The sequence below is a fragment of the Bufo bufo genome, chromosome 1 (assembly GCF_905171765.1).
Source record: "Bufo bufo chromosome 1, aBufBuf1.1, whole genome shotgun sequence".
In the NCBI taxonomy this organism is placed as follows: Eukaryota; Metazoa; Chordata; class Amphibia; order Anura; family Bufonidae; genus Bufo; species Bufo bufo.
The window spans coordinates 65,433,735-65,448,200 of NC_053389.1; the positions used below are offsets into that span (position 1 = coordinate 65,433,735).

The 14,466-nt window shown below is 52.7% G+C and overlaps 1 protein-coding gene across 1 annotated transcript in view; it reads right to left on the reverse strand.

The window, feature by feature from the left end:
• KMT2A (lysine methyltransferase 2A) overlaps positions 1–14,466 on the reverse strand; it is a 121,107-nt gene that overhangs the window by 35,860 nt on the left and 70,781 nt on the right. The window contains 4 exon segments of the mRNA XM_040425432.1: positions 7,724–7,841; positions 8,688–8,846; positions 8,972–9,109; positions 9,528–9,628. Of these exon segments, the coding sequence (XP_040281366.1) occupies positions 7,724–7,841; positions 8,688–8,846; positions 8,972–9,109; positions 9,528–9,628 (516 nt within the window).

Consider the following 14,466-nt stretch of genomic DNA (forward strand, 5'->3'; position numbering starts at 1 on the left):
GCCAGTTGCGTGTCCAAGCAGTGAGAAAAGGCAAAGTCCAACAAGGAACCAACAAGCCAACTACCCAACGGGTAACACAAACTCGGAAACCGTGTAGAGAAAAACAACGAATGGGTGGGTGCTGTGTCCCCCAAGGAAAGAGCGAGAAAGAGATTTTACTGGTAAGTTATACAAAAATCTCGTTTTCTCGCCCAGTTTCCTTGGGGGACACAGAAGACCTTGGGACGTTCAAAAGCAGTCCAAAAGGGGAGGGACCACAGCTCCAAGGCGAAGCACCCGAAGGCATCAAGGAACCGCCGCCTGCAGACCCAGGCGGACCAAGGCAGCATACGCCGAAGCCAGAGTATGCACCCTGTAGAACTCTGTAAAGCGTGCAAGGAAGACCTGTGGCCGCCTTGCTCAAATGCATGGCCGAAGCCCAATGCCTCCGGCCCAGGAGGCACCGACCGCTCTGGTGAAATGAACGGTGACAGCAAAGGCAGAATCCTGCCCACGGTGCGGTAACCTCAGCAATAGCCAATCTGATAAAGCGGAGGAAAACCACCCTGGAGTCCGTCAACTCTAAGCGCGGACCTCCAGGAAACCCAAGAGACCGAACGTCGACAAGAGTCGGAGATCTCCAAGTAAAAACTGCAAGGCCCAAACAACGTCCAAATCGGTGAAGTGTTGAAGCGAAAGGCAAACACCACCTTCAGAAGGAAGGAACGGGATGTAGAACAGCCCTGTCCTGGGAAAAGACAGAAGGCTCAGAACAAAAAGGGACCATTCAGGCACCCGTCAGAGACACGACTGATACGGAAACACAACCGTACAGGACAGGCGGGGTAGAGAGAACTTCTGTAACGGCTCCAAAGGACAAGATTGGAGCGCCGAGAACTCAGTATGTAGTTCCCAGGGCGGTACCGAAGGACAGTACAGAGGAACCAAAGAGCCATTTCGAGTAAGAAGGTCTTGACAGGCCCAGAGGGCCGGGGAACGCTGGAAGAGGAAGAACAGCGCTGACACTTGATACCTCAAGTAAAGGAATCCCAGTCCCAGGTCCAGGCCGGACTGGAAAAAAGACAGAACCATGGGGAGAGAAAAGGTCAGAGTGGGGAATGCACAGCTTCCCACAGAACCCCAGATAAAAAAATCATAAGTCTTACGACAGATCCTGGCCGAAATACAGCCAGGAGCGGACAGTAGCGAACCCGCTGGAGTCGCCTGGCAAGCGGGCTAAAAACCAAATGTGATCAGGCGCAGACCAGTAACACGGGCAGAAGTCGACAAAACTGGTCCCGTCGGCCCCCGAGCAACGTTGTCCCGTATCCACCCAAGTGGGGGAGCAGAAGGACAGACGGAAAGGAACCAAAGGGTCCGCCCAGCATCCGCCAGATGCCAGGACAAGACAGGCTAAAGTTCATGCTGATGTAGCCATGTTCTACAGTCCCGGTGTAGGAGATCAAAGGACAATCTGGACCGAAAGGTAGTCCTCCCCAAGTTACCGAGAAGGTAAGTCTACAGCAGGACCATTGTCTTAGAATGGACCACGCAATCTGCACTCAGCGGGAAGACAGAACGCGGTAGACTCGGTAAATAGGCACAGCTAATACAGTCAGTGTGAACAAGGGAGACAGTACGAGGCCAAAAGGAACACCGGAACCATCCACATGAACAACCATGCTCTCCCCAGAGGGGAGGACAGTGAAGGAACAACCTCTGAAGTCTGGCGGGACAGAAGCCACATCGGAGTGATCTGTACCGAGCGGGAGCCAAACAGAGCCGGCGAGATAAGGTAGTCGAGACAGAGGCCGGCGTAACACCCTCCAACCGAACGGAGGAGTGGCAACAGGGAAGCCATAGGACAGCTCAAAAGCAGAACCCTGCTACACTGTGAGATGCCCGGTTCACCGCCTCGCAAAAGGCGAATACCCTGAAGAACCCAAGGCGGAGGTCCTCCGGACCTGGGTAATCGAGCACCCAAGAGAATTTGGGTGACCTTCCCGAGAAAGCGGCCCGCACCTGGTAGCAGATCAGACTGAAGCGTAGAGGCGCCAAGAGGAAGGACTCATACCACACTACATCCGAAGAGGAGGAAATTGCAGCAGGCAAGGGAACCGCAGTCCTGCCAGAGCCAACGAAGAATCCGAGGGGCGCTCCAGACAACCGCACTCTCGACCATGTGACCACTAGCGCAGGGAAGCAATACCGCGGAAGGACGAATGGGCACGCATCTAGGACCCATGAACACTCCCTGGGATGAAGGGCCAACTAAATGAATGAGTACCACACAGCTCCGTGCAGCAGAGATCAAGTAGAGCCCGTCCGGGTCAGGTGGACAGAATGAACTCCTTAGAGACGAGTGCAAGGTTTGCGGCAAGCATCGTTTCCCAAGAAAACAAAAGTATGCCGCAGGAAGTAGATGAGGCATACGTACGAGCAGCCCGTAAGCAGTGAGAAGGCCAACCCACCTACAGGAGGAGAAGGCATACACGGCCCAAACAACGCACAAGAACGTCCGCTCACTGCAAAAAGGTTAATTCAGCGAAAAAGGGGGCTCGCCACAGAGTGCCACAGCATGTACGGAATTGCAAAGTGCAACCTGAAAGGGAGTTATGCACAAGCCTAGTATAGCATGCGATGGAACGCAAGCAGTCCGCCCCGAAAGGGGGGAATTGTATCAGGCAAACTGCAGTCGGCAAGAGTGCAAAGGCCGGTCCCAAAGGGGAGTGATGCTTAAAGCCGTACCTACTTCAGAGAAGCAGGACATACCCTATAATCCAGCATGAACGCAGGAGGTCCACCTAGTGAAAGGGGAACATGCACAGGGTTATCCTAGCATTCAGTGAGTGTGCAATAATACACCCAACACTGAACTCAGCGAGAGTGCAACTACTCTGCCAATGAAGGGGGATATGTACAAGTCCAGCACAGCCATCAAGGACAGCTGTGAATCTCATGAGCGTGCCAAATTCTGCCCATGGAATGAGGGGTGGCCACGCACAAGGCCAGCACCGTATCCAATGGGAGTGCAAGCGTTCCACCCATGTTAGAGGGCAATGCTCATGGCCAGCAAGGTATCCGGTGAGAGTGTAGCATGCCGCCCAGAAAAAAAGGGGGGTAATGCACATGGCCAGCATCTCATCCAGGGAGAGTGCGAGCACCCCGCCATGTATGGGAGTCATACACATGGCCAGCATCGTACTGGTGAGAGACAAACACAGTCAGTGAGAATGTGTGTATGTCACCTGAGGAAGGAAGGAAGGCATGCCCATGGCAGGCAGCGAATCCAGCGAGAGTGCGTACACAGCCCACGGAAGAGGGGTCATGCATATGGCCGACAGCGGATCCAGCGAGAGTGCAAGCACCCCGCCATGTATGGGGTACATGCACATGGCCAGCAACGTACCTGCGAGAAAACAACCACAGACGGAGGGATGTATGTATGTATGCTGCCTATGGCCGGCAGCGAAACCAGTGAGAGTGCAGCATAGCAACATAGTACATAAGTACATCATAGCACATCAGAGAGAGTGCAGCGTTCCGCCTATGGAAGGGGGTCGTGCACATAGCCAGTACCGTATCCGGTGAGAGTGCAGTATTCCGCCTAAAAAGGGGGGTCATGCACATGATCGGCAACAGATCCAGTGAGAGTGTAGCGTTCCGCCTAAGAAGGGGGTCACGCACATGGCCGAGAGCGAATCCAGTGAGAGCGCTGCGTTCCGCCCATGGAAGGGGGTCACGCACATGGCCGGCAGTGAAACCAGTGAGAGTGCAGCGTTCCGCCTAGAGAAGGGGGTCACGCACATGGCCGACAGCGAATCCAGTGAGAACGCTGCGTTCCGCCCATGGAAGGGGGTCACGCACATGGCCGGCAGTGAATCCAGTGAGAGTGCAGCGTTCCGCCTAGAGAAGGGGGTCACGCACATGGCCGGCAGCAAATCCATAGAGAGTGCAGCATTCCGCCTATGGAAGGGGGTCATGCACATGGCCAGCACCGTATCCGGTGAAGGTGCAGTATTCCGCCTAAAAGGGGGTCATGCACATGGCCAGCCGGCAGCCAGGGAGAGTGCAGTATCCCGCCTAGGAGGGGGGGGGATGCACATGGCAGGCACCATAACTGGAGAGATGATGAATGCTGCCTACGGAAGGGCCGCATGCACTTGGCCAGCGCCATATCCTGGAAGAGGGCAGGAAAACCACCTAAAAGGGGAAATGCCCTAGCACCGACGCAGGTTGGGAGCGCAACACTATGCCACCTGTGGAAAGAGGGCATGCAGACATGCAGCACTACTGATGAGGCTGCAGCGTCCTGCGCAGTCCAATAGAAATCTGTTATTATTATTTTTTTTTTTTTTTTTTTTTTTTTTTTTATTAAAAACACAGCTTCTCTGAGGCTAAAGGGGGGCCACCTATAGGGGCACAGATAGTCAGGAAAAGTGGGGCCAGCCATACAGGCCCATTGGGAGCCGGCCTGTACCCAAAGGGTTAACATGGATCCGGCCTGGAGGGCGGCACTGCGATCCCCTGGGGGCGGAGGAACCTCCCGGCGGGAAGAATTCGCGCCTGGAGAAGTTCCCGCCCCCTCCACCAGAGGCCGGAATTTTGCGGCCTAGTAGGCCGTGAAGCCGGGGTCTAAATTTGCGGCGCCCGGTATGTACCGCCGGGACCTGAGGGGAGTGACGCATCAAAACCGGCCGCGGGTGCCCACCCCGCGGGCCGGTCGGAATTGCGGCCCAGCAGGCCGCGAAGCCTGGGCCAAAATTTGCGGAGCCCCACCGACCGGCACCAACGGTCGGCCGGGGCCTGCTGCATAGAAGTCAAGCCCAAAGCCGGCCGCGGGAGCCCACCCCGCCGGCCGGAAGAGTCAGGGGCTCGAATGGCGGCTTGCCGGCCGCGGGAGCCCACCCCGCCGGCCGGAAGAGTCAGGGGCTCGAATGGCGGCTTGCCGGCCGCAGGAGCCCACCCCGCGGCCGGAAGAGTCAGGGACCCGGAATGGCGGCCTAGCAGGCCGCGAAGCCTGGGCTAAGATTTTTGCGGCGCCCGGCCGCACCAGGATACCAATGTCGGCCGGAGGTGAGGCCTTACTCTACAGCCGTCAGGAGCCTCAGGCTTTGAGCAACACTCCGGTAGGAGATGGGGGGGGGGGGGGACCCAGAGAAATAAACTATGTCGCCGCTTCTGTAGCTGGCTGTGGGGACAGCCACTGGCTGCATGTCTATGGGGGCCAGGCAGGGAGCAGAAGGAGATTGCCGCTCTGCGGCACCCCAGGGGCCAGCATAGATCCAGCAGGGGACTAGAGGCCCAGTATGGGGGTCAGGCACGCAGGAGACCAGGGTGGGGGGGGTGTGGGACGTAGGGCTGGAGAAGCCTCTCTCTTACCACAGCCGTCTTCACCCTCGGTCCATTCCAGCAGGGTCGCCCCTTCAGCTACTGGCACCGTAGTGGCAGGACGCTGGAAGAGGGACTTGGCGTGCGGGCGACCCTTGCGCTGGCGGGATGTAGGGGAGCTGGGCTGCCCTGATCCACCTTGCCTTCTGTGGGGGAGGCAGCAGTGCGGGTGACCGGCACTGGCGCAGCTCAACCCCGGGAGAACAGAGAGGTCTAGTGCGACTCTGTTATCCCTGATGATCTGGAACAAAAGAAAAAAGTAAAAATCTAAAATTGAAACAAGGAGAAACCAGCCCTGCAGAGCAGGGAGTGTCTTGCCTCCTTGGACACTAAGCAAAAAACTGGCAGTCTCTCTCTCCAGGCTGAGGGTATAGCTGTGGAGGAGGGGCTTAACAGTCTTCACTTAGTGTCACGCCTCCTATGGAGATGAGCTATACCCAAGGTCTTCTGTGTCCCCCAAGGAAAGAGCGAGAAATGTATTTCTGCAAAGTAAACATCCCCAAATTTTTTTATTCTCTGACTTGTTAGATGCATGATGTAATCTTCTCATCAGTGACTGTACTTGTGAGTTATAACCTCTTGTCTGATCCTCAGCTGTGTCATGTGACCAACTCTCTGATCGCCAACCGAAACAGGAGAGGAAGCCAGTTACTGCTCTGTTCATTCCTACAAGGCCTCATGCACACGGCCGTTGGGCAGCTGTGGCTGTATTGCGGTCCACAAATGGCGGGTCTGCAATCCACGGCCGCCGGCCGTGTGCACCCTGCATCACGGATGCGGACCCATTCACTTGAATGGGTCCACAATTCCGGAAATGCGGAACGGAGTCATGGAACGGAACACGGGAAGCACTACGCAGTGCTTCCTTGGTGTTTCTTTCCGTTGTTCCACACTGCAAATAAATATGACATGTCTTTTTTGCGGTGCGGACAGACCACAAACTCATTGAAGTTGAATGGGTCCGGCCTGCTGCGCGGATGTTGCCCGTGCATTGGGGACCGAAATTGCGGTCCCCAATGCACGGAACAGTAACACAACGGCCATGTGCATGAGACCCAAGACTGACATAGAGGCTCCCATAGGAATACATAGAGAAACTGGCTTCCTGTAAACACATAAGATGCTGTGACAGTTGGAGAGTCCGATTGCTGGTCACAAGACACAGCTGAGGATCAGAAGGGAGAGGATAACTCACAAATACAGCCACTGGTAAGAAAATGACATTCACTACAGATTACATCATGTACCTTTGTAGCAGGTCAGAGAAGAACATTTTTTGCGGGAGATCTTCTTCAAAAGAGGTTTTCCAGGAATTAAATATTATTAACGTATACACAGGGTAGGTCATCAATATGCGATTGTTGGAGGTCCGACTCCTGCCAATCAGCTGTGGTCTCCATCGTTTACCAAGCACATATAGTGGCTGTGTTTGGTATTGCTTCTCAATCCCATTCATTTCAACAGGACTGAGCTACCTATCAATCTTCAAAAGATGAAACAACGCTGCACTCGCCATAAAATCCTTTCTTTATTCATGAATCCAGAAAAAACGGTCTTTGAAGTGAAAGATGCTAAACAGAGGTGACGGCCATTTTGCGCTGACTCAGCACTTCAAAGCCTATGTATTTTATGGATTCATGAATAAAGAAAGGATTTTATGGTGAGTGCAGCATTGTTTCATCTTTTGAAGACTTGACTGTGAAGTATTGGATGCAGAGCACTAATCCATTGCTTGCCGTCCCAGGACAAGTTTCATAGAGATCGATGGCATCGCAGTTTTTAAAGTAACTGAGCTACATACGACGAATGTCACGTCACAGGCGGAGGAAGAGTCATCTTCAAACACCTGTTTGGCAAGGGTCTTGTGAGTCGGACCTCCACTTATCGGATACTGATGACCTCTCCTGAGGACAGGTGGTCAATATTAAAATCCTGGAAAACCCCTTCAAAATGCGACGGTGTTTAGTTACACATATATATCATAATTATCTATACAACAGAAACTATGGCGTGTGATCAGTATACGATGGATGGCTCTTTACATGTTGCCGTCCAACATCACCTTTTTGAAATACAATGGTAACAAAAAGGATGCCAAAGTGTAGAACACTAGGCTTTTTCCAAAAAATACCTTTCTTTTTTACAATAAGATATGCATCCATTTAACGTATATGTCATGTACAGTAAGTCAAGATCTGAACAGGTTTACCTGCTGTCTTATGGCAAATCACAGACCACATATTGGGCAAACAAGTCACAATCAGCTCTGCTACATCAAAAGTAGGAAAGCAGCATTAGAGGACACTTTTTGGAGGATAATTTTGAGCTTCGTCTGACATTTCTAAAGGCTCACCTATCATCATATGAATGCTGTCTGGTTCCAGACCGTTCAGGAACTTCCTGCGCAAATTAATCCCTTCAAAGTCCACAACCACTCTTCTGAAAACCTCAAAGTTATTATCAGACACAACCTGCGAAGGGAAGCACAAATAGGGTCTGAATTTTCATGTGAGTGAGCAGGAGATGAGTGCAGATATTGGGCGCTTTTTACATAGAACTGAAAAGCTTTATGAAGTCATGAGAGCAAAGTTATCAAAAATTCAATTCGGCTGTTTCGCCAAATTTCCCGAAGAATTCGAAGCACATTCTTTTGTATGTAGTGGGCGCAATGACAAGAAAACGGTGATCGTGAAACCAGGCCAGCACAAGATTTTGCGTGGTTTCTTCAATCAAGATGGCCGCAACGGCCTCCCCGGTTCGGACGCAAACATCCCCACTTGGCCAGACCTGTAAAGGAAGGATGACTTGCTGCCTCCCAGTGCTGGCTCTCCTCTATGGGAGGCAGGCACAGCTCCTCGCTGTAAACATCCAGTTTGACACTGCCTGCAGTCAGTGACCGCAGTCAGTGACCGGCTACCCTTACATCATGACTAATTGTAACATGAGGCAAGGGGATCCTGTCCCCGTCGAGACCAGTGATTTGTCAAACCGGATTTTTTCAGAGTGGGATACCAGAGGAGCATCCGAGGCCTGAAAGAGAAGGAGAGGGGGGCCAGCATTGGGAAGCAGGTAAGTGAGCTTGCATCCCCCATTCTTGCACACCCCCTTTAAGGCCTGACCGTATCCTTAAGAGTCCCTGTACACTTTTGTGTAATGTCAATAGTGTTGTAGTTGCCACACAACAATTACTTTCTATAATAAAGCCGGCAGGGCTGAAACGAATAAAACCAGGATGACAGGGGGGAATTGGTGAAATGTCTTCTTTTTCTTTTTAAACCCGTTGCAATCTGCCTTTTTTCCTATTTTAATAAACTCACCTCCCCCTTGATCAGATCTCTGTGTTTCTGGCAGTAAACTTTCTTATCCTCTAGAAACACACAATTCTTAATCCTCGAGCACATGAAGTGGTAATTACTGGTGCAGGACGTCAGGCAGCAGCCCACTGTGGCACCGAGCTTCTGGCAGTGCTCGCACCTCTGGAGAAACATACACAGACACATGATAGCACGGCAGGGGAACTACAGGGTGACGTTTTTAGACTAATGAGTACTTTGCAATTTTCCTCGCTAGAAGCAGGTGCTTATAAACATTGTCATCTTACCAGCTGCTTCCCTCTGATCACCGCCATGTGCACGTTTTTGAGAGAACCATCATCATCCTCAAACACCTCTGCTGACCACAAAGCACAGTTAATGTGAGTCCACTCATCTTGACCAATGTACAGAAGACGCCCAGCATCCTGTAATGAGAAGGGGATAATGATCTACCACTCATTTATGTTATGATGAACTGAGAAACTTTCAAATTCAGAAAAAAAGTAGTGATCATAAAGAAGTCAATGTTAGAATAAAATTTTAAAAAAAAGAAGAACCTGCCAGGTGATCTCTGCTGTCTTATCTGAGAGCAGCACATGATAGAGAGAGAGAAGTTGGGCCTTTATCATTTGGAGCAGGATTTCTGAACAGGACTCCTAGGAGAGACAGTCAGAGTCCTGACCACCCGGCCTACATAGGATGATTGACAACGTTCTGTGTACATATAGTTGTGGATTATTAGACTTTCTGGATCATTGATTACACTAAACAAATACTGTATATAGAGGATGGAAAGCTTACATAAATATACTGCTTTTATGTCCTGGTGTCTGAGATACTTACATTTGCATGGTCATCCCCATACTTCAGACACAGAGCACACTGTCGATTATCCTCCACACCAGGCGGAGGCGGCAGGTCTGCATTCTCGTCCCTGCTGTGATCTAAGAGGATCGGAAAAACAATCACAATTTCAGCAAATTGTCTGCCGGGAAGTCAACTTAACCCATACCCATCAACCATTTTAATTATGAACTCAATGTAAGACTAATTCCAGATGAGGCAGATAATTTGGGTGGATTTGGTCTTGATAATATTGAAATCCATCGTCAAAAAATCCACAGCGCACTCACGTTCCCGCATGGGTTATTTCAGCTACGTGCAGGTGGGGTTTTGGACAGCTCCATCCATGTCTTCTACTATAAATTTCACTGAATTTTCAGAGCAGAATCCAAACCACAAAATATTAAGAAAAGCCGCCACACCTAGACTTAACCAAGACTCCTACAAGCTGGAAAATGGGACACAGCATCTTAAAATTTTAAAAAACGAGATTTTTGTATAACTTACCAGTAAAATCTCTTTCTCGCTCTTCCTTGGGGGACACAGGAAACCTTGGGTATAGCTCAGCTCCCTAGGAGGCGTGACACTAAGTGAAAGACTGTTAAGCCCCTCCTCCAGCAGCTATACCCTCAGCCTGGAGAGAGAGACTGCCAGTTATGTGCCCAAGTAGTTAAAACAAAGGCAAGGATCAACCAAAATAACACCAACAAGTCAAAACACCCGTCAGGGCAACCAAAACAATGGGTGGGTGCTGTGTCCCCCAAGGAAGAGCGAGAAAGAGATTTTACTGGTAAGTTATACAAAAATCTTGTTTTCTCGCCCAATTCCTTGGGGGACACAGGAAACCTTGGGACGTTCAAAAGCAGTCCAAAAAAAAGGGAGGGACCACAACCCAAGATGAATTAAAGCACCGTCGGCATTAAGGCACCGCCGCCTGCAAGACCAGGCGGCCCAAAGCAGCATCCGCCGATGCATAAGTGTTCACCCTGTAGAACTTGGTGAAAGTGTGCAAAGACGACCAGGTGGCCGCTTTACACAACTGTTCAGCCGAAGCTCGATTTCGCTGAGCCCAGGAAGCCCCGACCGCTCTGGTAGAATGAGCGGTAACACCAAAGGGCGGCTCCCTGCCCTTAGCACGGTAAGCCTCAGCAATAGCCATCTTGATGAAGCGGGCAATAACCACCTTAGATGCAGCCAGCCCCCTGCGCGGACCCTCCGGAACCACAAATAGAGAATCCAAGCGCCGAAAGGGTCTAGTCACATCCAAGTAGATCCTCAGAGCCCTAACAACATCCAGACGGTGAAGATCCAGTTCCCGAGGATGAGACGGGGACGGGCACAGAGAAGGAAGGACAATGTCTTCATTTAGGTGAAAAGCGGACACCACCTTCGGAAGGAAATCTGGAACCGGGCGGAGAACCACCTTGTCCTGGTGAAAAACCAAGAGGGGTTCTACGCAAGAAAGTGCCGCCATTTCAGACACACGCCGCAGAGACGTGATGGCAACGAGGAAAAAAACTTTGCAAGACAACAAGCGAAGGGAAACCTTACGCAGAGGCTCGAAAGGAGAAGATTGGAGAGCCGTCAGCACAACATTAAGATCCCAAGATGGAACGGAAGCGCGATACGGGGGAGCATAGTGAGCAACCCCCTGAAGAAAGGTCTTAACTGGACCGAGCGGAGCCAGAGGGCGCTGGAAGAGGATCGAAAGCGCTGAGATCTGACCCTTCAGGGTACTGAGACCCAAACCCAAGTCCAGACCAGACTGCAAGAAGGATAAAATCGTGGGGAGAGAAAACCGAAGGGGATGAACACCTAAGGTCTCGCAGAATATCAAATAGGCCCGCCAGGTTCGGTAATAAATCCTGGACGATGCCGGTTTACGCGCACGAATCATGGTACGGACCACGTCAGCAGAAAACCCCCGCCGCGTTAGAACTGCGGTTTCAATAGCCACGCCGCTAAACGTAGCGACCCTAAATGCTGGAGGAAGATCGGCCCTTGAGAGAGGAGATCTTCTCTTAGAGGCAGAGGCACGGGAGCGTCTGCCAGGAGCAGCATAAGGTCGGCGTACCAAGGACGACGAGGCCAATCCGGGGCTATTAGGATCGCAGGCGTGCCCTCCGCCGCGATCTTCCGAAGGACTCGTGGAAGAAGAGGCAGGGGCGGAAAGACGTAGAGGAGAGAGAACTCCGTCCAGGGAAGGACGAGCGCGTCCGCGCCGTAAGCGTCCAGATCCTTGGCTCTGGCCATGAAGGTGGGAAGCTTGTGGTTGAATCTGGAGGCCATGAGATCCACATCCGGACGACCCCAACGGAGGCAAAGAGACTCGAAGACGTCGGGGTGCAGAGACCACTCGCCCGGGTCGATCGTCGTCCGGCTGAGGAAATCCGCCGCCCAATTGTCCACCCCCGGGATGTAAATGGCCGAAAGGGCTGGAACATGAACTTCCGCCCAGCGAAGGATTAGAGACACCTCCCTCATCGCCGCCGCGCTGCGAGTGCCCTCCTGATGATTTATGTATGCCACAGCCGTGGCATTGTCCGATTGGACACGAACAGGGTGACCCTGAAGCAGCGAAGTCCAATGCCGGAGTGAGAGGAGAACCGCCCTCAGCTCTAGAACGTTGATCGGCAGTTTGGACTCCGATGGAGACCAAGTGCCTTGTACGGACCGAGGAGGAAACACCCCCCCCCCCCCCAACCCAGCAGACTGGCATCGGTGGTAATCACCAACCAAGTTATCGGCAGAAAGGACTTCCCTTGGAGAGGGGTCCGCAACCACCAGAGGAGCGAGGAGCGAACCTGGGGGGGAAGGGGAAAATGCTGATCCAGACTCTCCTGGGACTTGTCCCAGGCGGACAGAATGGCAGTCTGAAAGGTGCGGGAGTGATACTGCGCGTAGGGGATTGCTTCGAAACAGGACACCATCTGTCCCAAGACCCGCATGCTGAACCGGAAGGAAGGATGGCGGTGGATCAGAAGGCTCCGAACTGACCGGTGAAGGAGCTGGCGCTTTTCTGACGGAAGCCGAACCTCCGCTGCATCCGTATCCAGAAGCATCCCCAGAAAGATCAGTTGCCTGGATGGAACAAGTGAGGATTTGGGAAGATTAATAATCCAACCGAACCGGCGTAAGGTTTGTAGCGAGAGGTCCACACTGGCAGATGTCAGTGACAGAGAGGGTGCCTTGATAAGGAGATCGTCCAAATAAGGAAGAAGAGAAACTCCCCTGGAACGAAGTAAGGCGAGGACAGGGGGCAAGGACCTTTGTGAAAACGCGAGGGGCCATCGCCAGCCCGAAGGGGAGAGCAACGAACTGGTAGTGGTCGGACCCCACCGCAAAGCGCAAAAAAGCACTGATGACACCGAGCGATCGGAATATGAAGGTAGGCGTCCTGGATGTCGATAGAGGCCAGGAACTCCCCTTTTTCCAGAGAGGCCACCACCGACCTGAGAGACTCCATCCGGAATCGCTGAAGACGAAGGAAACGGTTTAACCGTTTTAGATCCAAAATGGGACGAACCGAGCCTTCTTTTTTGGGGACCACAAAAAGGTTCGAATAGAACCCCTTAAATCTTTCTTCCATAGGAACCGGAGCGATGACCCCTTTGTCCAGAAGGGTGCGAGTGGCAGTAAAGAAATCGGCCGCCCCTTGGGGATCCCGGGGAACCCGGGAGCGAAAGGACCGAACTGGGGGGAGGGACGCAAACTCGAGTTTGTACCCGGAAGAGACAACCTCGAGAGCCCAGGCGTCGGAGACGTGCGCCTGCCAGAAGTCCCTGAACAGGAGGAGTCGTCCCCCCACCTTCAGGTAGGGTTCTGCTTGGTCGCGGGAGGGCGAGCAGGCTGTGACTTGCGCCAGGAGGGCTGGGTCCGAAAAAAAGGTTTCTTACGTCTGTCTTGGACAGGGTTAGGGGATGGACCTGAAGTGGTGCGAGGTGCGGGAGCCCTGCGGGAAGACCTGAAGCGAGAAAAGGTGGGACGGCCTCGAGTGGTGCTCCTAGTCCTAGATTGGGGAAGATGCGTACTCTTCCCCCCCATGGCTTCGGAGATGATTTCATCCAAGCGGGTCCCGAACAATCGAGAACCAGTAAAGGGAAGGCCAGTAAGAGACCGCTTTGACGTGGAGTCCGCCGTCCAAACCTTTAACCAAAGCTCCCTCCTAGCCGAAACGGCCAGGGCAGACGAACGGGCTATGAGAGCCCCCGCATCAAGGGATGCCTCACAGACGAATTTACCGGCTTGAACGATAAGTTGGGCTAGAGCACGGAGGTCCTGATCCAGCTGAGACGCCCACTCTGAAACCGCTTTTCCAGCCCAAGCGGAAGCGAAGACCGGCCTGAGGGCGGAACCGGAGGCTGCAAAGATACCTTTGGTAATGGCCTCTATACGGTGATCCTCAGAGGATTGTAAGGAGGAGCCATCTGCTACGGGAATGGCCGTGCTTTTGGCCAAACGGGCTACAGGGGGGTCGACTTTAGGTGGTGACGCCCAGTTTGTAATACAATCCGCCGGGAAAGGATAACAGATATCCAACTTCTTAGGCGGGGTAAAACGGGCATCAGGACGGGCCCAGGCCTTAGAAACCACCGACGAGAAGTCAGCGTGGAGGGGAAAAACCGCAGACGCCTGTTTTTGGCGAAAAAAGGAAACACTGTTTTTTTCAGAATCAGGAGGATCATCGTGAATCTTAAAGGTATCACGAATATTGTTAATAAGATGGCCCACGGCAGAAGCCAGTTTTGAAGGCAAGGCCGAGTCCATATCCCAATCTGAATCAACTAGTTCCCCTTCAGAGGGCATATCCTGTAAGGAGGAAGGGCCCGACTGAGAGCGCACCCTTGGGGGTGATACTGAAGCATCCGAGGATGATAGGCGCTCCGCCCTGGACCGCTTGTGGGGTTGACGGGCTCTGGAGGTGTCGCCTGGAGAGAGG